Source organism: Balaenoptera acutorostrata, chromosome 20 (assembly GCF_949987535.1).
Source record: "Balaenoptera acutorostrata chromosome 20, mBalAcu1.1, whole genome shotgun sequence".
Taxonomy (NCBI): Eukaryota; Metazoa; Chordata; class Mammalia; order Artiodactyla; family Balaenopteridae; genus Balaenoptera; species Balaenoptera acutorostrata.
In genome coordinates this window covers 40,083,491-40,110,035 of record NC_080083.1, presented here as the reverse complement: position 1 = coordinate 40,110,035, position 26,545 = coordinate 40,083,491, and the positions used below count along the sequence as shown (strand labels likewise).

The window sequence follows — 26,545 nt, the reverse complement described above, 5'->3', positions numbered from 1 at the left end:
AAATCAAAACCACAGTGAGATACTACTGTACGCCCAACAGGATGGCTATAATAAAAGAGACAGAGAATAACAAGTACTGGCAAAGATGTGGAGAAATTGGAACACATATATATTATCAGTGGAAATGTGAAATGGTGCAGCCCCTGTGGAAAACATTTGGTAGTTCCTCAGAAAGTTAAATATAGAGTTATCATGGGACTCAGTAATTCTACTCTTAGGTACATACCCAAAAGAATTCAAAACATATGTCTACACAAAATACTTGTAAATGAATGCTCATAGCAACATTATTCATAATAGCCAAAACGTGGGAAAAAATGTCCATTAATTGATGAATAAATAAATTGTAATATATCCATACAATGGAATATTATTTGCCCATGATATGTGCTTATATAACGTGGTTGAACCTTGAAAACATTGTACTAAGTGAAAGAAGGCAGTCACAAAAGGCCACATATTTTATGACTCGATTGATATTAAATGTCCAGAAAAGGTAAATTCATAGCTAATGGGTAAGGGACTTCCTTACAGGGTAATGAAAATGCTCTTGAAGTAGACAGCAGTAGATGTTGAATTCACGACCTTGTGAATATACTGAAAACCACTGAACAGTACACTTTACAATGGTGAATGTTATGCTATGTGAAGCATATCTTGATAAACAAACAAGTGATCTCTCAGAGAAAGGTGTAAATGTGTTTGTGGAATAGTTACGGGGGGGGACGCAGATGGGGACTCGCTCTTGCTCTAAAAGCCACACTTGAAAAACAGACCCACAAAAAATCCAAGAGTGCAATTTGCAGCGAGTAGGCAATGATGAGTTCTGGAAAGAAAGGGGTAGTTTCCACAGGCAGAGGAGGAGCGGCATTTGCTAACCACTTATATGTGTCCAAACCACGGGGTCCCCTTCTGAAATGAACTAGGGTGTCAGATTTTTAACAAGGTCCTCTGTGAGGTCCCGGCTCCTCATGGGCTCCCGGGAGGTGGTGTGGTGAGTGATTAAAAGCAGGGGCTCCCGAGTCCACCTGGCCTTGGTTAACACACGGCTGTGGGCCCCACAATGTGAACATTAAGTTCATGGACTTAATTCCCTTATCTGGAAAATGGATGTGGTACCAGCACCCATCTTTTATGACTGTGACAAAGATTAAATGATATAATACAGGTAAAGTGCTTAGCACAGTGTCTGGCACAAAGTGATCAATAAATGTTAACCTCATTATCACTGATAAGACTGCTTAGCCTCCGTGTACACAAACATAAACATGTAAGGAAAGGAACAGATTTATTGAAATACTCACTAGCATTACCAAAACAGTTATCAATTAGAAGTGAATCCTAACCTACAAGAAAGATTTTAATGACAAGCGTAGACTGGGTATTAGAACAAGTGAGTGACTTAATGCTTAGAGAAATGTCACCAAACAGCAAGAAGCTTGTGTGATCAATTAGAGCTTCTGTCAAATCAAAACCAAGGCCAAGGGGAATTCCTTGGCAGTCCAGTGGTTAGGACTCTGCACTTCCATTGAAGGGGGCACGGGTTCAATCCCTGGTCAGGGAACTAAGATCCTGCAAGCTGCAGGGCACAGCCAAAACCCGCCCCCCCAAAACAAAACCCAGGTCAGGGTGAAATGAAGCTCACAGAGCTTCACCAGAATTGGTGAAGGATCCAGTGAGAATAAGAGAGACACGTACATCAAGCGGAAAAAACGGCTAGAGATGAGATTTTGAAGGAAAGGCAAAAGAAAGAACATTTTTAAAAACTTTGAGGAAAATGAAACATAGAAATGAAACTGGGGGGGAAAAAAAAGGAAAAGAAATGAAACTGAAACTACTACAGTCCTTCCACTTTGGTCTGGTTCAGGGCCGTGTTTCCCAAAACCTATTCGAAAATTGTTTGTTTTTTTTTTTTGGCTGCGCCGCCCGGCATGTGGAATCTTAGTTCCCCGACCAGGGATTGAACCCAGGCCCCCCCTGCATTGGAAGCATGGAGTCTTAACCACTGGACTGCCAGGGAAGTCCTCTATTCAAACATTTTTAAACTTTGTGCTTTCATTTAGAGAACAATCTGGAAAAAAAGTATATGTATTATAAATACTTATGTATGAAGTAAATTAAAAGCATGGCCTGGAGAATCTGAATGGCCACCTTATAAAGTACCCCTGACAAGTGATCCTGAGCCTGCGGTTTTCCTCAACATGCGGACTATTGTGTTGGTGATACACAGTACTATTTGGCAGTCAAGGGCCACTAATAAAAGCAAAGAGGTGGGCTGCACATGCTAAGAATCATTTCCCCCAAGGGAAGGCCTCATGACAATGACCTCTGACAAATATTACTAACCAAGGTTTTGCAGCAGTGTATGTGAGGACAAGCAGTAGGAGAACGGATGTCACAGGTACACAGTAGTAAAATGACACCACCACCCAGTGAGCATGCATGCTGTGCCAGACACTGCTCTAAGCATTTGACAGATCTAAATTCATTTCATCTCCCCAGCATTCCTTTGAAGCATTCTTATCCCCATTTTACAGATGAGGACATCAAGGTCAGAAAGGTTGAGTAACTTGCCCGAGATGGCAAAGCTGGTTGATGGAGGGCTCAGGAAGTCCGGCTCCTGAGTCCACACTTCTTACCACTAGACTGTACCTATGCTTCTCAGTGATATAATTATAATTCAGGATATAATTATAATTCAGACCTAATGAACACAAAAGAAGCTGTGTGGGGCAGTCGATCCTCTCTTCACAAGGCAAACTGTAATTTGGCTTCTGCAAAACATTAATAAGTTTCATTTGGAATGTTATGGGTTTTGCATTTCATGTTTAATTTGTAGATTTTTTCTTTTTTTTTGGCCGCACCGAGAGGCTTGTGGGATCTTAGTTCCCTGACCAGGGATTGAACCTGGGCCCTGGCAGTGAAAGCGCAGAGTCCTAACCACTGGACCACCAGGGAATTCCCAGTTTGTAGATGTTTTGATTTTATAGTTGCAAGAGTTTTAAGCACAACGTGTTTATGCCTAATTTTAAGTTATATACATTTAAGTAACACAACAACTTAAGCAAACTCTTACGTGTTGGTGAGAATCTTTACCCTTAAAACATATACTCTAAGAAATGCTGCTCTCTGTGAATGCTCCAAGACAAACTTCCAGCCCAGCTCTAAGAATGATGGTGCTGGCTGCGTGCGTGTGTGTGTGTGTGTGTGTGTGTGTGTGTGTGTGTGTGTGTGTGTGGTGCCTGCCACTTCCTCACATCACTGTCCAGTGTTGGTCTGTACATCCTGACCCTCCTCCCTTGAGTTCCCCTGGAATACACAGGACAACACTTCCCATGCAGGGTGGATGGCCACTGATTCAGTGACCTTAAGCTGGAATTTTCCAATCACAAGACTCATGAAAGATAAAGGCAAGGCACATGACAAAGAGAAGGCTGGCTGGTCTGCGGGAGGAGGGAGAGACAACCAAGGGCTAAGACAGGTGACTGAGCCTCAGTCACGCCACGGGCCCAGCCATCTCTGGGGCGGGGGGCTGCTCCTTCCCAGCACGTTATATCTAATCCTTCCGTTTGACATGTGAAAATTCTATCTGATGTGCTCGATGTTCGGAGGCCATTTCTGGGACCTACCAGACATTCTTATGTGAGCATCTCACTCATGGGTATCTCACTTGATTCTCAAACAGCCCTATGAGGGAATTTCCATTTTAAAGATGAAGAAACAGTAAAATAGGTAACTAGTAAGGACCTACTGTATAGCACAGGGAACTCTACTCAATATTCTGTAATGACCTATATGGGAAAAGAATCTAAAAATGAGTGGATATAAGTATATGTATAACTGAATCACTTTGCTGTACAGCAGAAACTGAAACAACTCTACTCCAATAAAAATTTAAAAAAAAAGAAAGAAAAAGATGAAGAAACAGAACCTCAAAAAGAGTTAGCCATGTACGAGACATTACTGGGCTTGTAGGTGGTGGAACGGGGCTTGAAACTAGATCTGCTCCAGGGCCAGTCCATGACACCCAATCCTGGTGTGATTCCCACACCGGGTGGGAGCCCTGTAAAGACCTGAACCAAGGTGGGGGGAAGGGTGGGGAACAGCAGGAGTGGAAAGGTCCTAAACACAGCTGATGTAACACAGGTCCTACTAGAGGAAATGCTTCAGAGACGGCTACCATTTTTTACCTATGAGACGAGCAAACTTCCAAAAGTTTGATAATACCTTCTGTTGACAAGGCTGAGAGGACACAAGCACAACCCTGATAGAGTGCAAATAGGCAATATCTGTGAAAATTACAAATTAATTTATTCCTTGGCTCAGCAATTTTGCTTCTGGGAATTTACTGAACAGAGATAGCTTGCGTAGGCCTAAAGGACCACATACACAGGTTATTTATAGCAACACTGAACTCCAATGTCCATTAAACTCAGGGCTGATTCAATAAACTAAGGTACATTCATACAATGGAAAAATCTGTAATAGGAAAAAAAAAAAAAAGAAGCTCTGATATGAAAAGATCTCCCAAACAAGGTATAGAATAATGTATTTATAATTTATACTAGCTTTTGTGGAAAGAAAGGAATAAGAAATAAGAAAGATAATAACCTATAAGGGAAAAGAATCTGAAAAACAATATATTTTTTATATATATAACAATATGTTTTATATATATATTTATTTATATATATTATATATATATAACATATTTATATATGTGTATAAATAACTGAATTACTGTGCTGTACACCTGAAACTAACACAACATTGTAAATCAACTATACTTCAATTTAAAAAATAAAGAAAGAAGAAAGAAAATTTTAAAATTTGTACATTCATATTTGTTATAGATGCATTTAGAAACTGGAAAAATATGCAAGAAATTAATAATTATGGTTACATAAATACAGTGGGAAAGACTTTTCACTGTATATATTTTAGATTTTTTTAAACTATAAAAATATATTATCTATTCAAAAATTAATGTTAAAAAGCCTGAAGGAAGGAAGGCTGTGGCCAGGCTCCCTTCTCCAGTCAAGTTCGTCACTCCATGTCCTCCTCCTCCACACACTTGCTCATCCCCATTTGTCTGCCACCCCCGTCCTGGCATCACTAAGGTTTTGTGTCCCCCAGAAGGTCTTCTGTGAGGTCCGAGAAGATCACCCTTATGCACTGTGCTTCATTGCACTTTTTTGGAAGTTGTACATAGAGCTCTGAACTATAAGTTTCCTTCTCTCTAGATGAAGACGACAATAATATTCCACACTAAATCTCAGAGAGATTAAATAACTTGTCACAGGTCACCAGGACAGAGCTGGGGCTGGAACCAACTCTGAGCCCCATCTAAATGCATTCTCCCCACTGGCCCCAGTCTGCCTGAAGGTACAGCTCCCAGCAATTCCAGTCCCTGCCCCCTTCGTCTGTCTTTACGCCCTAACAGAGTTCTGTGCTCAGTGACAGGCAATCACACGCCCCAGGAAGGGAGGGAGGGCAAGAGGAAGAGAAGGAAGGAAGGAGAAAGAGAAGGAAGGAAGGAGAAAGAGAGGGAAGGGGTGGGGGAGGGGTACTCACTCTTGCAGAGACAGGTCTGAATCGTCAGCATTTGCTGTCCCCAGGTCTGAGTCGCAGGACATGGGCTCCTCGGAACGGTCTGGACTCTTGGAGCCATTCTCTTGGAGCAGGCAGCTGTCAGAGTTGAGGCTGCAAGAGAGCTGGGACGAACTAGCCGTGTCCAGACTGAGGGAGGAGGCCGTGAGCCCCCTGTTCCGTCGGATCTTATGGCCCGAGTGCTGGACCTCGATGTCCTCCGAGCCTGAGGAATGGGAGATGGAATCCAGAGACTCCTTCCGCTGTAGTTCCGCTCCAGAGGTAGTGAGGGGGTCGAGCTCCGAGAGCGGGCAGAGCCCGGAGAGGGCCAGCGGGGTGAGCGTCCACTCGTTTAGAATGGCAGACTTGTAGGAGAGCTCGAAGGACAGGGACGTCAGGCCCTGCAGGAAGCTCAGGAGGAACTCGCCCTCCTCGGCGTCCCGGAGCAGGGCCGTGGGCTGGTAGTACTCGCACAGGCGGGCCTGCTCCTGCAGCAGCAGCTTCAGGTAGCACTCCATCAGGCCGTCATTGAGGGCCAGCCGCAGCCAGGCCCGGCAGCGGCCCACGTCCGTGCTCACGAAGATCAGGTGCTCCAATTCCGAGATGATGTGTCTGGGAAGGCGGAGAACGCACGTGCTTCAAGAAACAACTCCAAATCACGGACATGTCATTTTATCCACTGGTTAGCAAGAGCCAGTAACAACGACCGCAAATATACATAGGCATGAAAAACTCCTGGATAACAGCGTTCAAAGGGGAATTTAGAAAGGTTCAGCTCTAACCCCCCAACTTTTTTACGTTTAGTGTCATGAAGGATTGTTGCCATTTTCATGACAACTACCCGTCCGGCCCCTGACATCATCTGCTCATCCAGGACATGTCTGCTTAGCCCCTAAATTTTAGGTTGAGGTCCTTGGAGCTGTGAAGACACAGGGTAAAGTCATGGTCCCTACTCTCGGTCCAGGAAACCGCCTTTCAAGGGCATATTGAGGTGAGCCCTGCTGTTAGCAGAGCTGGGGTGAGGGCTGGGTAATCACCTCTGGGTTGGAGTAAGAAAAACGCCACAGAAAAGGGCAGTATCTGAGCTGGGCCTTGAGGGACTACAAGAGGCAAAGATGGATGGAGAACCTTTGAGGCACAAGGGACTGACGGAGAAAAAAACATAAAGGGTAGGAAAGCAACAGACTGTAACACGAGTGGGGAGCGCTCCAGTTACAGCACAGGGACGAAGAGCGGGTAATTGGGTTGCAAAGCCAGGTAATGCAGGGCCCTGAGTATCAAACGGGGGAGGCAAAGCGGGGCGATGCTCCCCACACCTGGCGGTGCATCGGAATCACCTGCAGAACTAGGTTAGGATACAGGTTCCGGGGCCCCAGCCAAGTGAAGCAGACCCCAGGCTGGCTGGCGTTTGGGAGCCTGCGGGCTACAGGTTTTTGCTCAGGAAAGTGACGTGCTCGCAGCTACGCAGACTTCAGGGTGGGGTGCTCCTACCCAACCCAACCCCACGTGTACCAAACTCAGCTCCTGAATGCCTCGGTCTGATGTAAACGCCCATCCTCTGACTACCGCCATCCCCTGCGCACGTCTCCTCCATGGGAGTGCGGACCGTACTCTGCAGAAGCCAGTGATGGAGCTCCGGTCAGCTTAAGCTCAGTAAATGTGGGCTGACTGACCAAAGGAAAGACAGAATGAGATAAGGGGGACAATTAGAAAGGCACTGCCACCCAGGAGTGAGGTAAGAGCCTGAGATAGGGCAGCGGCAGTAGCACGGGAAGGAAGATTAGAGACTGACAAAGGCACCTTCGGGCAGGAGGTGGCATTTAATAGCCCTGAGAGGCACAGTGTCAGCTGCTTGCTCCAAAGCCCAGGCGGTTCAGGGCAGGGCCAGCAAGACAAGTGTCTCAGAGCTCACATTCAGAGGCTCTAGCTGGATGCCACTCTTCTTAAAAAAAAAGAAACAAACCCTACCTTGTTACAAGTATGATACGTAGCACACAGATGTGCAAACATCCTAAGGCAGGGTCAGCAAACTTCTGGAAAGGGCCAGACAGTAAAGATTGCAGGCTTTGCAGGCTGCACAACCTCTGTTGTAACTACCGAATTTGCCAGAGAGTGGTAAAAAGAAGGCTCCTGCTCGTGCTCAGGGCGACCAGCCCAGGGGCTCGATGCTGCCCCAGGTCGTGGTCTGAGGGGCTGGTCTGAGGGGCTCACTGAGCCCTGGTCTAACATCCCCCCCCCAACCCCGCTTGGCCCACCATCTCCTCTCCGGGACACAGGGCTCTCTGAGTCTTTCCCGCACGGCTGGAGGGAAGAGCCCAGCGTCCCATACTCTGAAGCTCCTCCCCGACGTGAACCGCCTCCAACCCCCACCCCGCCGCCCCCAGCAGCTCTCACTTGTGGGTGACAGCTTTCAGGAGGGGCCAGAAGACGGGCTGAGGCAGAGGCTTCTGGTGGGCACTTTTCTTCCTTTTCCCTCCAGCCTCGGCTCGGATGTGCTTGGTGTGCAGGCCGTGGATGAAGACGGCTTCCAGGGCGCTGCACATGCTGTTGGCATCTCCGTCTTCGCTTGTGACCGCTGTGTCCAAGGACACGTACTGCTTCTGCAGTGCCTTCACGGAGCCCACTAGCTTCTTCTTGATGACCTGGGTGGCGCCAGACATAACACAGGCCTTTAGAGGCTCCTATGGCGACCCCTGCAAAGTGACTCTTCCTGTGGCCAAACACATGGGTCCACATGCATGCACAAATCTACATATCTGTGTAGCAAAACGAGTACAGGCTAACGGTAGAAAATAAAGAGAAAGCAGAGAGAAGAAAAGGAAAATCGCCCCAAGATGTGTTGTTAGTTTTTGCAAAGATACGTGTGTTTTTAAAATTTCTTTGTTTTCTATTTTTTATTTACTTATTTATTGGCCGCACGGAGAGGCTTGCGGGATCTTAGTTCCCCGACCAGGGACTGAACCCGGCCCACGGCAGTGACAGTGCTGGGTCCTAACCACTGGACAGCCAGGGAAATCCCTGTTTGTTTTTTAAACCAAACTTCAGTAAGCTGATGGCCATATAAACCTTGTGTTTAAATACTGGCTCCATCAGAGTTACAGCTATGGGAGCTTGGGTAATCCATCTAGGGCAGGGGTGAGGCTTTCCACCTTAATCACATGACCAACATTCCACTGAGAGTCAACAAGTTAAGAGGCAAAAAGTGCTGCTTTAGAACAATAAAAACACCCAGAAACAGGAGCACGGTTTACATGAAGAAAGATCCTAGACCTGGCAGTCAGAGCCTGGGTTTAGTCTCAGCTCTGTCAGTCACCAGTTGGGTCACCTCAAATATTTCACTTAACCTCTCTGAGCCTCAACTTTCTCATCTGTTAAATGGAAATAATACTTGGTGATTTACAGCTGGGGGTATTACTCTTTGAAGGTAGGACTAGTTTTTTATTCATCCTTGTGCCCTCAACAATGGGCCTGGTTCCTGGCACATGTACTCAGTAAATGTTTGTTAAATGAATAAATTATAAAATATACATAAAGTCCTTTGAAAATACAGAGTTAAGATCGTTCTATCATAATATAAGTACATATGTCAAAATTACCTAAGGGTTTGGAAAAGGACTGGAAGGGATTGCAGAAAAACTGGTTTGAATTATTAGGTGATAGGATTATGGACAAATATTTCACTGTTTCATTTTTATTTTAGCCAACACAATTAATGTTAAATGTTCTGTGAAAAGTTAAATGTTCCTTTTTTAGAACAGCTTTAATGAGACATAACTTACATATCATAAAATTCACTCATTAAAATACACAGCTCAGTGGTTTTTAGTACATTCACAGAATTGTGCAACCATTTCCGCTATCTAATTTTAGAACATTTTTATGACCCCCAAAAGAAACCCTGTACCTATTAGCAGTCACTCACTATTCCCCTCTCCCCCAACCCTTGGCAACCACTGATCTACTTTCTGTCTCTATGGATTTGCCTATTCTGGACATTTCTTATAAATGGAATCATACGATATGCAGCCTTTTGTGTCTGACTTCACTTAGTGCGTTTTCAAGTTTGTCTGTGTTGTAGCACATATCAATCCTTCATTCCTTTTTATTGCCAAATAATATTCCATTGCATGGATATATCACATTTTATTTATCCATTCATCGATTAATAGATATTTGGGTTGTTTCCACTTTTTGGCTACAACGCTGCTATGAACATTCATGTTCATAGTTTTTTGTGTAAATATCTGTTTTCAATTCTCTTGGGTGTATACCTAGGAGTGGAATTGCTGAGTCACATGCAACTGTATGTTTCACTTTTTGAGGAACTATCAAACTGTTTTCCACAATGGCTATACCATTTTACACTCCCACCAGGAAGGTATGAGAGTTCCAACTTCTCCACAACCCCACCAATACTTATTATTGTCTGCCATTTTGATTACAGTCATCCTAGTGGATATGAAGAAGTATCTCATTATGTCTTTTTTTTTTTTTTTCTGGCCGCGCCGCACGGCATGTGGGATCTTAGTTCCCCAACCACGGATGGAACCCATACCTCCCCGCAGTGGAAGCACGGAGTCTTAACCACTGGACCACTGAGTAAGTCCCTCATTATGACTTTTTTTTCTTACTATTTTATTTTACTTTTTAAAAAACATTTGTATTGGAGTATAGTTGACGTACAATGTTGTGTTAGTTTCAGGTGTACAGCAAAGTGAATCAGTTATACATAGACATATATCCACCTTTTTTTTTTTTTTAGATTCTTTTCCTATATAGGCCATTACAGAGTACTGAGTAGAGTTCCCTGTGCTATACAGCAGGTTCTTATTGGTTATCTATTTTATATATAGTAGTGTGTATACGTCAGTCCCAGTCTCCCAATTTATCCCTCCCACACCTTGTTCCCAGTAACCATGAGTTTGTTTTCTACGTCCGTGGTGACTCTACTTCTGTTTTCCTCATTATGGTTTTGATTTGCCTTTGTCTAATGTCTAATGATGTTGAGCGTCTTTTTATGTACTTATTGGTCATTTGTATATCTTCTTTGGAGAAATCCTTGGTCCTTAGGTAACCTACATGCAATCTCCATTGTTTTTTGTAAATCTCCATTTTATCACCAATAAGATGATCTAGAAAGGGCAGGATCTCCTCGGAGCCTGCTTCTGCTATAACTTTTTCTCAACTCCAGGCCTCTCTTTCTGAACAGTGCAAGTGCATTTCAAAGTGAGAAAAAACAATGAAATGGCTGTCCCAGGCACCCCTTCCCTCACCCTTGATTCTCCCTTGTTGCCTACCGGGATGGCAGCCCGGGGGTCCAGTCCATTCTCCACAGCTGAGAGCATTTCCACTCAAGCAGCAGCTCCCCAGAAGAATCACATGACACCTGCAGGGACAGACATGGCCGGATGAACAATCACTGCGCCCAGACGATCTCCTCCCCACGCCCCACCCCCATCTTACTCAACCTGCAACTGCAAGGACTTTCAATACAAAAGTAAAAACTGAGAGTGGATTTTAAGGATGGAAACAAGGAAGGAAAAAAGATCTCGTGGGGCGTGCCATGGGCAGGTCTGTCCCAAAGGGTGGGCAGAAAGGGCTCTTGACTCCACTCCAAATGCTGGCACAAAAAAGCAGGGAATAAAAGGCTAATTTAGGGACTTTCCTGGTGGCACAGTGGTTAAGAATCCGCCTGCCAATGCAGGGGACAGGGGTTCGAGCCCTGGTCTGGGAAGATCCCACATGCCGCGGAGCAACTAAGCCCGTGCACCACAACTACTGAGCCTGTGCTCTAGAGCCCGTGAGCCACAACTACTGAGCCTGTGCTCTAGAGCCCGTGAGCCACAACTACTGAAGCCCGTGCGCCTAGAGCCCGTGCTCCGCAGCAAGAGAAGCCACCGCAATGAGAAGCCCGTGCACCGCAACGAAGAGTAGCCCCTGCTCGCCGCAAATAGAGAAAGCCCGCGTGCAGCAATGAAGACCAAACACAGACAAAAATAAATAAATAAATTTATTAAAAAAAGAAAAAAAGGCTAATTTAGATACAGAGCTGAGGCTGCAAGGGGGGATGCTGCAGCTGAAGGTGCCAAGAACCCACAGGGGCGGGGAAGCAGGGGCTCACAATTCACATTCAGGGCCTGGGCTCTGCAACTGTCCCGACTCCCATCCCAGCCCAGGGTCGGCCAGCTCAGTGGGGAAAAGTACAACTGAAACACCTTCAAAAGGAAGGGCTCTCTCACCACACAGCTGCTTCTCCTTTGGGCTGCAGAGGTCTAGCTTGAGCAGCACAGGGACATATCTAAAGGGGAACAACACGGGTTCTGATCTCAATTTGCCACTAACCAGCTAGGCACACTGGGGCACGTATCAGACCTCTTAAGTGGAGACTATGAGTATGGAAAACGCTGAGCACAGGGCCTGATATTTACCGAGGATAAATGGTATCTCCCAGTGGATGCGGCTGCCCAAATCTACAGGCAAAGAATGCCACTACCTAATTCAGCGTGTGCCAGCAGCTGAAGTCAGTACACAGAGAAATCTCTCGGTCTCTCGGGGCAGCTGGCTCTCTCCTGGGGTGGCTGAGGCTAAGGGTGGGGTGTGGGTGAGGACTGCAGCCTGAGCCTGAAGGGGCTGCTGCCTGGCCTGGCGCACCCTGGGAACTTGCACAGAGCAGGACTGGACAGGCACACTCACATCTAAACAAATCTCTAGTGGCCACACAGCTAAGCATGAGGGGACACCACCAACAACAAAAAATAATAAAGAGAGAGAAAATCAGGTTACTGCTCTCTCTGCTCTCAAGAACCCATGGCCCAAAGAAGTTAGTAAAACCAAGACCTGTTAAATGGGTTTTGTGCCCTTTACATGTATTATCCCATTCATTCCTGATAACCATCCTAGGAGTGTCTTATCATCTCAGTCTGACAGATAAGAAGTAGAAGCTGACCCAGGTCAAGGAAATTCCCAAGATCCCAGGGCTGGTAAGTGGCCAACTCTACCAGCTGCCGCCAGGACAACAGCAACCCGAGCTCAAGAGAAACCCCCCGACTCCAGAAGGAGCGCGACCACCTCCCTCTGGAAGAGGCGGGTGTGGGCTAGGGCTAAGGGGGCGACGGGCAAGGGGGCAAGGGAGGCCTGGGAGGAGGGCTCTTCAGCCGGGGGCCCAGGTGAGGGGCCACAGTGGAACACTGAGGTCAGTCTGGCAGGAAAGGTTTACAGGAGGACATGAGCGTGACGCTTGGAGATGAGAGAAGCAGAGTGGCCCTAAATGGTAGGAGCTGCTCTGATTCAATCCCTGGCCTCTGGAGTGGGCAGTGGGTAAACAGGACCCAGAGCCAACCTCTCCAAGTAAGGACATGCAGAGGGAGGGAGGTGTGTGGAGGGCGGCCCCCGCATAGCCAACTCTGGTCAGGGTGTGAGACCCCAGAACACGGGCCCCCGGCCTCAGGCCTTGTCTGACTTACCTCACCCTCACCTCATCCCCCTCCCACCTACCAGGGATTCTTCAGGGCCCTCCTCCACACTCCAGCCACCAGAGCCCCAGATAAGGGGACATGTGCTGCAGACAGTCCCTCTGGACAATGTTCCTTCCAGGCCACCCTTGTGCAGCCCAGGAGGCCAAATCCAGGTTCTCTGGCTCCAAGACCCTGGGTTCCAATCCCCTTCAGCAATTCCAGCCGCCAAAGGCCTCCCCTCCAGCCTGCCCTTCTAGACAGAGCCTCAAGCTGCAAAACTGCCCTTCCCTCAGCCAGCCACAGGCCAGGCCAGGAAGGGCTTAGGCCTCAACAATCTGAATAACAGCCTGGATCCTTTAAGGACTCATTAACTAATTAACTGAAAATAATATTCATGGGAGGGAGGGAGGCCTGTTAGTAAGTGGGTGCTCCAGCCCAGTAAGGGTCTGCTAAAAACCAAAAGCAGGGCTTCCCTGGTGGCGCAGTAGTTGAGAATCTGCCTGCCAATGCAGGGGACACGGGTTCGAGCCCTGGTCTGGGAAGATCCCACATGCCGCGGAGCAACTGGGCCCGTGAGCCACAATTACTGAGCCTGCATGTCTGGAGCCTGTGCTCCGCAACAAGAGAGGCCGCGATAGTGAGAGGCCCGCGCACCGCGATGAAGAGGGGCCCCCGCTTGCCACAACTGGAGAAAGCCCTCGCACAGATACGAAGACCCAACACAGCCATAAATAAATAAAAATAAATAAATTGAAAAAACAAAACAAAACAAAATACAGAGGCCCCCCATCACTGCTCATGAAACCATTGTTTAAAAAAAAAAAAAAAAACCCAAAGCAAACTGATGCTGAGAGGTCAGAGCAGGGCGAGACACGTAATCGCCCCCTAAAACCAAGAGTCAGAAAAGCCACAAAATGACTGACGACAGTGCAGAGGAGTCCAGAAGGAGAATGGCCACTTGACAACTCACAAAATAGGACTGAGGCTTTGGGGTTCGGGCCACAATTCAGGGCACACCTTTCTTTGCAAGAAGCCAAAGCACCCCACCTATGTGGGTCTGCTCCATCATGCCTCAGGGGGCAGGAGACACGAGAACTTGCTGACGGAACCATAAGGGGGCTTTGGGTCTCCTGACTGCTGGGTCAGCACTCCGTCGTTCTCCAGACCCCCAGTCCACCTTCCTATGGGACTGGTTTCACTTCCTGTCCTCAGAACAGTCTTCATTGACACCAAAAACCAAAGCAAAGAGAGGCGTGGCTGCAAGGAGACCTAGGCTAAAAAGAGTTAAGGACAGAACGTGGGCAACATTACCAAAGGGCTCTTCAAACATTACTGGTGGAGTTTAGCAGAAAAGGTGACTTCTGTCTGCCTTTTAGGCAACTTTTAACCACAAAAAGTCAACCTCTCCCCCTAAGTATTGATTCATCCTGACATCGCTCTCCTAGCTTCTCTAATCTCATTTAATTCTTAAAACAGTCCTGGGGACTTCCCTGGTGGCACAGTGGTTAAGAATCCGCCTGCCAATGCAGGGGACATGGGTTCGAGCCTTGGTCCGAGAATATCCCACATGCCACGGAGCAACTAAGCCCATGTGCCACAACTACTGAGCCTGCATTCTAGAGCCCGAGAGCCACAACTACTGAGCCCACGTGCCACAACTACTGAAGCCCATGCGCCTAGAGCCTATGGTCTGCAACAAGAGAAGCCACCACAATGAGAAGCCCGTGCACCACAACAAAGAGTAGCCCCTGCTCTCTGCAACTAAAGAAAGCCCGCGCACAGCAATGAAGACCCAACACAGCCAAAAATAAATAAATAAATAAATAAATAAATAAAAACAAAAAAAACAAAAAACAATCCTGTGAGAGAAGGATGATTATCCCCGTTTTACAGAGAAGACTAAGGCTCAGTAGAAAAGAGCCCCAGGTAAGGGACAAAACTGTCTGGTTTCCTCATTCTAAGTCTTGTGTCAGACTTCACCAGATCAAACTGTCTCAGGTCTCTGGTTCCAAGAGTTTCAGGCAAACTGATTACTTATAGACTAAGTAATAATTAACTTAGTACTCAGGAAGCTCCATTTTTATCAAATAAGGCTAAAATCAACACGAAACAATCTTACCCAGCAGGTCTGTAGTCCCAACCAGCTGAGGCCAGGTCCTTTCTATGGTACACAGGTTTCACAGCTGTCCTTTCTTAAATGTTCCAACACACAGGAAGGAATTGTTCTGGTTGCTTGTCTTTATTATACTGCCTGGGCTTCTATAAATGTCCAATTTCACTTCTTCCAGAGACCAAGGAAGAAAGAAAAGAAAAGAATGGCTTATATGAGACTTACATTAAAAGAAGAAATGGATGGCTTGGCTTCCCCGCTTCTGAAACACTCCATCCATAGGTAAACAGCAACCTCTTCTCCTTAGAGACTTCTCAGCCATTCCCAACAGCCTCCTCTCTACAGCCTGAATCCAATCCTGTACCAGGCTGTTCAGAACAAACAGCCTGACGTTTAAGCCATCCAGCTGCTGTACCAGTTGATGAGTCATGGTTTTCAGTTGGAAAAGAATGACAAAGTTATCTTCTGATTCAGAAAGGCAGCTGATCTTTCAGACATGTTAGTGCTGAGTAAACTGCACCTCCTCCCACCTGAAAAAAACTGGATTTCTGGACAAGTGTCCTGGAGGACGGGGGATGGAGAGAGTGTGCTAGGGGAACTGCATCTTTGAAGCAATTGGATACCAGCTGGAGGGCAAGAAACGTCTAGCCTGTGATTCCCAAACCAAAGGCTAGTGAGTGAGCCCAGAAATGTGAATCAGTGAACATGGGGTATCTTTCTTTCCCCCCTCCTTCCTTCCATTCAATAACACCCATCTCCCCCATATTTTTGTCCCATCCTTAGGATTCCAGCAAGGACCAAACCTTGAATGACTAAAAACAGGAACTTTGCTCAACTCATTCACCATTACATTTCTAGTGCCTAGAACAACACAGAGCACGCAGTGGTGCTCAAAAAATACCTGCTGAATGGACAGAAGAATAAAACAAAAATAAGGCTCAACTTTCAAAGGAACAAGACTATAAACGGCAAGCAAAGACAACAGGTCCTGTTTGGGGCCCTTTAAAATTGTTGCCAAATGGCCAACCCTCTGAAGCCAGGTCACTAGAATTTGGAGAGAATGTGTGCCCCCAAAGCCCAGGAGATGATAAATGCTGAACTTGGGGCCCGGGTGCCTCAGGAATGTCCCTCTGCCTCAGCTACTCAGATATCTCAACTACCCATGTTCATGGGTAACCAAATGGCCAAAACTCACAAGATTCAGCACCTGCAAAAAGAGGAAGTGATTCAACAGCCTCTGTACTCGCCTAAGCCTTAGCCTCCTGGGAACCCTCTCACCTACACTCTTCACAACATGTAACATCATCTCTGGCGTCCATTGTGTTCCCTGTGTTAAGCGTTGGGACAGGTCTGCTGTCAGCTCCAGCCAGGAGGAACACTGGGTGAGGAGGGTCCTTTACAAGTGCCAGGACAACACACATGGACGTGGTTCTGTGACCACAGTCACACAGTGGTACTCCCTGAGTTTCTCCTGGGCCAGAAAACCAGCCAAAAGGAAGTGATGGCTTCCATTGGCCCAGGCTATGAGTGAGCTAGGGGAGTGGCCATTCCCCACCTTCCAGGTATGTGGGCGATACCCACCATTCCAGCAGTAGCACAAGTCATTTAATATGAATGCTAGACCCATAATCCCTGGGAGCAGGTACAGGGGACAAGACACCCGGGAAAAAAAATCCCTGACCCTGACCCGAGGGCGGATCTCTACTTCTCCACACTTATTTACCACCTGAGGCCCTGCATGCACCCAGCTCAGTCTCTAACTGCTGGGCTCCCAGCAAGCACCTAAATTTGGCTGTTGAGGGGCAGCCGGTGGGGTTGGCAGGGGACTCTGCACTAAATTCTCAGATTGAATGGGGACGGGGTCAAGGGGAAAATGGGTGTAGAGTTGAGGTGGGGACAGCAGAGGTGAAAGAAGGGCAGGAGATCTCATTTTTAATAAGATTGGCTGAGGGTGGTAGCAACTGGGGCACCAAGAGTTGGGGGCGGTTTAGCAAAGACTTAGGGATGGGGGTGTCCTCTGATGGTTGGAGATGGAAAGGAAGTATATGGTGGGCTAGGAAGTTAGGGGTTGAGTCTGTGAGGACAAGATACATGTAAGACTTGGGATACGGCTGAGATCAGAGTTATCAAAAAGAAAAGGGTGTGCTCAACAGGGCATCTATTTTAGTGGTGGGTCTTAAATGAGAGTGGGACAGAGGTGGGGTGTTCAGGATGGGCAGACCTTGGGGAGCTGACCAGGGGGGTGTGGGAGATTCGGATAAGAAAGCTGATCCCGAAAAGGGCAAACCAGAATGATGGCTCTCGAGGAGGCCTGCGTGCAGCACTAGCACGGCCAAAGAGGTTGAGAGGTGAAGACGAGATGTGTTAGAGGGAGGCGGAGGGACGTGGCCAAGGTCGGGGTTGGAAGTGGGCTACAGGGAGGTCAAGGGTGCGGCTGCATTTACGCAAGACCGGCGGTGAGAGGGTGGGGGTAAGGGCTGGGATCAGGTCACGAGTGGCAAATAGAGGGGAGAGGCCAGCAGCGGCAGTGCGGGCCGAAGGCTAGTTGGAGTGGGGCGCGGGGCTTGGGCTGGGAAGGGTGAAGACTCTGAAGCAGGACAGTCTCAAGGTAACCAGGGGTTTGGGATCACGGAGAGGGCTGCTGTTCCCTGTTCGCCTGTTCCCGTCCCGGCCTCGCCGCCCCTCTGCTGCCCGCCTCGCTCCCGACCCCTAACTCACCAAACGGAGTGGGGAGGGGGTCGGGGGGCACTCACGGCCGCTGCAACCCCTAAGCCTCCGACCGGACACTGCGGCCTACGGACGACTGACAACAGGAAGCGGTTGCCGCGGCGCCTGACGCCGTCCATCACGTCGGCTGGGCGTCCGACCCCGCCCTGGCCCGCGGAGCCAATCGAGGGGCGCGGAGGAACCTCGGGGCGGGGCCAGCGCTCTCGGACGCCCCAGGGTTCCCAGCCCGGGAGCAGAGACATGAACTGGGAGACTCGGGGTCCCTGCATTCCTGTCGGGCGCAGAGAAGCAACGCCACAGACTCTGGGCGGAGTGCGTTCTCACTGCCTGCCTCTCACAGGGTCTGCGTCAGACGAGGTCCTGGCTTCTGGGTTCCTGACCTTATCTGGCCGCAGCACCATCTGCGTAGAATTGGGGCCGACACATGGCCTCCTTCAGCGAAGGTTGCCCACTTGTAAAATGGGACCAACGCCTACCCCGTTTTTGCCTCCCCCAGGGCATCAGCGTAGCCCGGTGGGCAGAGCCCAGGCCCAACTTAGAGCTTCCCTCCTGCTCTCAGGAAAAATGTAGATGTTTTGAGCACAGCTTATACCAAGTGAGCGCCTTGAGGTCCTCTGGGCATTGTCCTGTAACGCGCCATCATCCCCGCGCCGCACATGCTCAAGCAGTTATTCTCATAGAGCCTTGTAGTTGTTTGCTTTACATCGTATAAGTGCTATTTCTCTTTCAAATGGAATCAGAGCAAAAGATCAAAAGTAGCAGGGGTGTCCCGCCACACTTCAGACATTTAACACATGCAGGCTTTGATCAACTGAGAGCCTAGGGGCTGAGCGTGGGCCAGGGGCGGAGAGGTACCACTACATGCAGGTCCAGGGGACCCTGGAGTGGCTTACAGGGCTGGGAGAGGAGGGGACAGGCCAGTTCTTAGGAGCAAGCTCCACTGATCTCTGCTGGATTCCTGTGCTCCATCCGCCTCTGCAGGGAAGGTGTTCCTCATATCTCTGGGAAGGCTGAGGTCCCAGTGTAAGCAGATGTGTGTGTGGGGGCGGGTGTTCCCAGGAGGAAAAGGACCCGATATAGCTTTTTGACATTAGAGAAGCCATTTTCGGCCTAAGCCATTTTGTGATCTAAGCCTGGCCACAATGCTTGCCTTTGAACAGGTCTCAGTAATTAATGATCTTAAAGGAACAAAGGAATGGAGGAAAGCAATCAAGAAACAATAATTCCACGATAAAACAGGAGTCCTAGTTCTTCCTTAAGGGATAGACTTAATAATCTGATACGTATCTTTGAGTTGTACTACAGGAACTAAGGGCCCCCACCCAGGTGGAGGGTGGTAACTACATGCTAAGACCGCAGACTGGTGGAAAATTAAGGAATGATGATGTTGACCTTTTCTGACCCTCGTGACTTCAATCAAGTAAAGCTCGGACTCTGTCAACCTTTGCTCCTATTCTCTGTTGAATTCCCCTCTGCTCAAGCCCCTTCATGAATGTGCATACACCACCCAAGCCCCTTCATGAAGTATGCATGTGCCCTTAGTTTAAAACTGCCCAATTTTGCTGTTTGGGGAGATACTGCTTTGGGAAAGATCCTCCATGTTTTCTTGCTGCAAGTAATAAATACTTCCTTCTGGTCTTTGACTTGGTTGTGATATTGAATTTGTCGACTGGACCTGTGCCAGGGTCCTAGCCAGCTGAGACCCCTGGTCTCTGCCAAGGAGGTTTTTTCTGCTTGGATTCGCACAGCCAATAATGAAACCGATGCTGAGACTGGAACAGACAAGCTTTATTCAATGGCTAAAGAATGGAGAAGAGGGGCTTCCCTGGTGGCACAGTGGTTAAGAATCCGCCTGCCAATGCAGGGGACACGGGTTCGAGCCCTGGTCTGGGAAGTTCCCACATGCCGCGGAGCAACAAAGCCCGTGCGCCACAACTACTGAGCCTGCGCTCGAGAGCCCGCGAGCCACAACTACAGAAGCCCATGCGCCTAGAGCCTGTGCTCCACAACAAGAAAAGCCACCGCAATGAGAAGCCACGCACTGCAAGAACAGTAGCTCCCGCTCACCACAACTAGAGAAAGCCCGCGCAGCAACGAAGACCCAACGCAGCCAAAAATAAATAAATAAAATAAATAAATGAATTAAAAAAAAAGAAAGAATGGAGAAAAGGAACTTTTCTCAAATCAACGTCTCAACCCAATTCAGGTGGAGACACCATATATATAGGAGGGTCGAGGTAAAAGGGAGTGAATTGGAAAGAGAGGAGGAATATTCATGAGTTATCCAACAACAGGGGTGTGGTTTGGACACAGAACTGATGCAATACTCCTCTTCAGTCCTCTATGGGCTCTTCCAGTTGTCATGGCAATTGTCAACTGTCATGGCGCCGATGGGTGTGTCATTTAGCATGATAATTCTTTACAATGAGGCTTAAGGTCTACTGGAAGTCAAATCTTCCACCATCTTGGGCCTAGTTGGTTCTAACCACTTCTTGTTTTTCTCTTTGCAGCTTCCTCCTGAAACTTAGATAAGAGAATTAGTTTCTGTTCGAGGGAGGGGGTAGGTGGATGATTCTGGAGAAACAGCCTTGGTAGTAACAGTTGTGTCTTTTAGGGACTTCCCTGGTGGTCCAGTGGTAAAGAATCCGCCTTCCAATGCAGGGGACACGGGTTCAATCCCTGGTCAGGGAACTAAGATCCCACACGCTGAGGGGCAACTAAGCCCACGTGCCTCAACTAGAGAGCCTGTGTGCTGCAAACTACAGAGCCCATGTGCCCTGGAGCCTGCGTGCCACAACTAGAGAAGAGAAAACCCACACGCCACAACTAGAGAGAAGACCGGCGCCACAGCGAAGGGCTCGAGCACTGCAGCGAAAAATCCCGTGTGCCACAACGAAGATCCCACGTGCTGCAACTAAGACCCGACGCGGCCAAAAATAAATAAATAAATAAAAAATAAATCTTAAAAAAAAAAGTTATATCTTTTGGCTTGACAGCCAACAAGAGGTGAACCCAGGTTTCAGGTGACACCAATGACAGTTTCCACTTATAAAAGCGTCTGCTGGGGCTGTGGTCGGCCCCTTCTATAATTCTCCAGCAGTGAGAACCACCGCATCTTCGGCTTTAGGCTAGATGCATCTGATTGCTGAGCGCCTTCACTGGAGTTAACGGTTGAGCGGAAAGATTAGAAATAAGGGCATAGAGGCAAAGTGTTCTCTCAGCGCCAAACTCATTGTATACAAAGTGGAAAGTAAGAGATTTACTAGGGAAATCCGGTTACCTTGGCAGAAGGACAGTGTTTCTGGTCATGATTGGCACAGCAGAGCCTCACTGGCTTGGCACGAGCATGCCCTCCCCACAAATGGAACACGCAAAGTCCCTTGGTTATTCTTTTTTTTTTTTTTAATTAATTAATTTAATTTATTTATTTTTGGCTGCATTGGGTCTTCGTTGCTGTGTGCAGGCTTTCTCTAGTTGCAGCGAGCGGGGGCTACTGTTCATTGTGGTGAGCGGGCTTCTCATGGCCGTGGCTTCTCTTGTTGCAGAGCACGGGCTCTAGGCGCGCGGGCTTCAGTAGTTGTGGCACACGGGCTTCAGTAGTTGTGGCTTGCGGGCTCTAGAGCGCAGGCTCAGTAGTTGTGGCGCACGGGCTGAGTTGCTCCGCGGCATGTGGAATTTTCCTGGACCAGGGCTCGAACCCGTGTCCCCTGCATTGGCAGGCGGATTCTTAACCACTGCGCCACCAGGGAAGTCCTCCCTCGGTTATTCTGATAGGGGCAGAGTAAAGTAGGTGATTAAATAGTTAATCCCACTAGGGGATTGTAAGCAGAAAATAAAGTATGGGAGACCCCTGTAAGTTAACGATTACTCAAGAAAGCAGGTTTGCTTAACCACAAAGCCAAGCAGGCTTGCTTAGCAACAAAACCATGCAACAGAAGCAAGAGACATGCCCCCAAACTATAAAACAATGGTGGCATGAGACCCACATCCTGCCCAGTGAGCTCAGTAAGTTAATGACCCTTAAGACATGCTCTCTGCACACATAAAAAACAATAATTTATGGAAAGGTGATATTTCAAAGCGAAAGACCCTCATTGTACTGAGACCTGGAATAATTTTTCCATAGTCCCATGACAGAGAAAACTCCGCCCGACATAGAGGAGGACTAATGATGGAAGCATGACGTCTACTCAAGAATGAGGAAGAAGGTGGTCTTTTCCCCCTCCCCACTTTTCCTTTGATTATACAACTGTAGCCCACTAAGTTCTCAGGGCGGGGCACCCTCTCACCCACCTGCTTGTAAGCCTCACAAGCGTCCTCTTCTAATAAATCACTTCTTATCTATCACTTTGCCTCACTGAATTCTTTCTGTGCTGAGACATAAAGAACCAGAGCTCTTTGGAGCCCCCTGAAACGCCACCTAGCGGTTTCAATTCCGATGAATTTTTGCACAGCTGCCATCTGCAAAAGCTGTGGGAGTCCCCTGGATTAATGCTGTCTGACTTTTCAGGAGCACCCCCATCTCCCGGTCTTCTCTTATTTCCCAGGCTTCTCAGCCTCTGTGAAAAATCTGTGGGCTTGTCTTCCTCTCTTCATCTTGCTCTACAAAACTTTGTGAAGCTGAATAAAGCCTTGGATCCTGGCAGGGGGTTGGGGGTGGGACGGCTGGAGAGTGAAGGAGAGTGCTCATTTCCACGAAAGGTTTTACACATGGACCATGAGTCCACCAGGTAGACTCCAGCTAGAAAAAGAATCTCACATTACCACACAATTTGAACAATAATAAAAGCACTTGCAAAGTGCTAGACAAGAGAGCTTGAAATGCATCCTGGAGGAGGTGACTTTTGATCTGAGCCTTCCTGTCAAGTAGAGGAAAGGGCACTACAGAGGAAAGGACTGGCAGAGAAATGGCTGGTGGATAGGAATGCAGGCTGAGCTCGGGGTTGGGGGGGTGGTGCATCAAGAGGTGGAGGGAAGCTAGGAAGTAAGAAAAGGGAAGAGTCAGGGAACAGGGTCAGGATGAAAGGGAAGATAAAGATGGATTAGGCCAGAGAGAAAGGGAGGATGCACAGACACAATTGGAGGCCAGGGCAGGGAGGGCTCAAAACATTTGCAAAGGTGGCTCACATCCTACTGGTCTGAAAGCTTAGATTTCTAGCACTGTCCAGAATTATTTGAAGCCAGACAGAAGAACTGCAGGCATCTGAATTCCCTGGGGACAGGTCCAACATACAGATTCCTGAACCGCACCCCTACTCTAAAGAGTCACTATAGGCTGGGGTCCAAAAATTTGGGCTTGATCATCCCTCCTGTCCCCTGCCCTCACCACTGATGGATCTGAAGCATAATAAAATGAGAGGATCTCTGTCCCAACCTAGGAGATGAGGGGTAAGGGTGTGACATTTGTGGAAAATAGAAGCTCCTACTGTTTGCCAGGTTGGAATTGTGATCTGCCCTCACCAAGCATCTGGAAGATAAGGGCCCTTGTTATCCCCATAGTGTTGCAGGAAGGGAGACCCCTTCTAGGGCCCAAGAGTGGGCTCTTGTCTAACACTCAGAAATGATTGTCCCAGGAAACACACGTGCTGACAAAACAAAAGACTTTATGGGGAAGGGGCGCCTGGGCGGAGAGCAGGAGGGTAAGGGAAACCAGAAGGACTGCTCTGCCACGTGGCTCGCAGATAGGAAGGATGGGATTAGTTTCCAGGTTGTCTCTGGCCAATCATTCTGACTCAGGGTCTGTCTTGGTGGCACACGCATCGCTTAACCAAGATAGATTCCAGCGAGAAGGATTCTGGGAGGTTGGTAGGACATATGGACTGGCGTCTCCTCTCTCCTTTTGACCTTTTCCAAATTCTTCTGGTTGATGGTAGCTTGTTAGTTCCACATTCCTTACCAGGACCTCCTGTTGTAAGATAACTCATGCAAGTGGTTACTATCAGGCCTGGCCAGGGTGAGTGGTACAACTGTACCAATAAGAAAACAGGCTTAAGAGAGGTTAAGTGACTTGGGGGCCCAAGGCCACACAACTAACAAACAGCAGAAGCAGGATTCTCACCCAGCTCTTTCTGATCCTAGTTGGAGAGGAAGCATAGTTCAGTGGCAGAGCAAGTGAGTTTTGGAGCCAGGAATGCTTAGATTTGAATCCCATACTGTTTGCTGGGCTTTCCCTAAAACAGTGCAGGGTCCAGGACAACCCAAGTGTGGAGCGAGGACAACTTCCACACTGTCATTATTTTTCATAGGTCCCTTGAGATAGCACTGAAGATAGAAACTTCTAAATTGAATTTTATTGATGTTCAGAAAAGAGAAGTAAGTCACAACATTCTCTGGCCCCTTAGACTCAGGCAGAGGGGTCCAGAGTGTGTGACTTCAGGGAATTTCCAAAAACTCGCTGAGCCTCACTTCCTCATCTGTAAATTGGGGAAAATATCAGATTAAATAAGATAATATAGTTAGGACAGTTTCTGGTCTGTAGTAAGCACTGGAAGATAACTAGCTATTATCAGTATAGTTCTGGCTAATTCTCACCTTCCCAATCCAGTCAGGTCCCTGGCCTTCACTGCTCTTCTGAGCACTGGAGTGAGATCTTTTATTGTTTGGACCCCCCAGATATATCCTTATTTGGCATCTGATTGAAATTATGTAACTAGTATTAAGGCAACCATCTCTCTCAACTCAGGAATAGCTAGTGTTCTCCTGGGTTCTGTAGTAGGAAGTTGGTTCTTCCCACTCTCTCTCTCTCTCTCTGTCTCACTCTTTTTTTTTTCTTTTTGGCCGCACCACACGGCATGCAGGATCTTAGTTCCGGGACCAGGGATCGAACCCGGGTCCCTTGCAGTGGAAGCGCGGAGTCCTAACCACTGGACTGCCAAGGAATTCCCCTTCCCACTCACTTTTTAAAAATGGATTTAAGTTTTAGGGACTTCCCTAGTAGTGTAGTGGTTAAGAATCCGCCTGCCAATGCAGGGGACACGGGTTCAAGCCCTGGTCCGGGAAGATCCCACATGCTGCCGAGCAGAGCCTCCTCTGCTCCCTGTGATTCAGTGGGCACTGAAGTACTGGTTTAAGACCCCGCCCAGCATATGCACATGACCATGGCTGGCCAATCAGGGTCTCCTCCTCCTGGACACATGGTCCAAAGGTGTGGAGTGGGAATGACTAATGACCATCTTTGCTGTCAGGGGGCAGGAGTCCTCTGGAGGCTGAAGCCATGACAGAGGAAAGCAGAGTCAAGGGACAGATAAGGAGAGGATGACGTTGTTTGAGTCCCGGAAGCAGCCAGCTCTAAGCCCGTAGGCTTCCTGGTTATATGAGCTGATATACTGTATGCTATTTGTGGTTTAAGCATATTTTAGTTGGATTGCTTTCACTTGGAACATAAAGAGCAGTGACTAATATATTATCTTTGTGAACTTGGGCAAGTTATTTACTCCCCCACCCCCACCCCCAAGTCTCAGTTTCCTTATCTGTTAATTGGGGAGAATAAGATCTACCTCACAGGTCGCTGTAAGATGAGATAACATACACACTCAATATGTGATAGCTGTTAGTGATACAATAATTCTATTTGTGAAGACACAGGATTTATTGGCTCTGCAAACAGGGCTTGGTGCACACGTGTGTTACGAGGCCCCCTGCTGTAACTCGTCTTCCCAGGACTTGCGGCCACATCTTGGAAACCCACTGCTCCACGGGTTGCCTCTTGAGCAGAGCAACGTCTAATCTCCTGTCCCCTTTTGGTCTATGCTTATTCCTTCTCTAAAAGCACCATGTGGTGTTGCATATTCTCCCTACCCCTGTTGCGGGAAAGAAAGTGGGGCGTGAGTGGATGGTCACGTCCCAGGTCTCAGCGGAGTCCCTGGGATGGCTGCCGAGTGTGGGTTCTTGGCTTCCCGCAGGAAAGAATTCAAGAGTGAGCTATAGTAAAGTGAAAGAAGGTTTATTCAGGGAGATACACACTCCACAGACAGAGTGTGGGCCATCTCAGAAGGTGAGAGAGGCCCCAGGGTATGGGGCTGTCAGTTTTCATAGGGGTGGGTAATTTCATAGGCTAATGAGTGGGAGGAGTATTCCAGCTATTTTGGGGAAGGGGTGGGGATTTCCAGGATTTGGACTATGCCCACTTTTGACCATTTATGATCAGTCTTGGAACTGTCATGGCGCCTGTGGGTGTGTCATTTAGCATGCTGATGTGTTACGAGTGTGTACTGAGGCTCAAGGTCTAGTGGAAGTCGACTCGTCCGCCATCTTGGACCTAGTTGGTTCTAACGTTTATGTCGCATGCTCGGGCTATGTCATTCTTTAGAGGTTGTGCCCTGCCCCCTTCCTGTCTCACCCACATTCCCTCCTTAACTGGTCTGGATACAGGTTACGAGCAGGATCGCCGTTCCCTATTACACCAATTCTCAAACTCATTCAGGAGGCAAGGTGCTTGTGAAACAGGAGGGAAGGGGTCAGGGCACAACCTCTGGAAGAATGACATAGCTCTTGAGCTCTTGAGGGGTCTCACTTTCCAAGATGACCCCATTCCCTGGGGCTGCTCTTGCCTTTTGAGACATTCTGTCTATGGAATGTGTATCTCTCTAAATTAATCCATTTCTTACCTATCATTTTGTCTCTTACTGAATTCTTTCTGTGATAGACATCAGGAACCTGAGCTCCA

General features: G+C 48.0%; 1 protein-coding gene across 5 annotated transcripts in view; it reads right to left on the bottom strand.

The window, feature by feature from the left end:
- The window catches only part of PLEKHM1 (pleckstrin homology and RUN domain containing M1), a 51,403-nt gene extending 33,409 nt beyond the window's left edge, over positions 1 to 17,994 (bottom strand). Inside the window, exons 1-5 of one of the 5 annotated variants that reach the window (XM_028165982.2) lie at positions 17,872 to 17,994; positions 15,379 to 15,562; positions 10,887 to 10,975; positions 7,984 to 8,231; positions 5,575 to 6,201 (exon numbers count right to left, since the gene is read on the bottom strand). In XM_028165982.2, coding sequence (XP_028021783.2) covers positions 5,575 to 6,201; positions 7,984 to 8,231; positions 10,887 to 10,934 — 923 coding nt within the window. In that variant the 5' untranslated portion in view covers positions 10,935 to 10,975; positions 15,379 to 15,562; positions 17,872 to 17,994. Of the gene's footprint in view, positions 1 to 5,574; positions 6,202 to 7,983; positions 8,232 to 10,886; positions 10,976 to 15,162; positions 15,325 to 15,378; positions 15,563 to 17,871 lie in introns of all 5 variants that reach the window. The other 4 variants (XM_007180157.2, XM_057536191.1, XM_057536190.1 and 1 more) reach the window with 4 other exon arrangements.
- Positions 17,995 to 26,545: the final 8,551 nt, after the last annotated feature.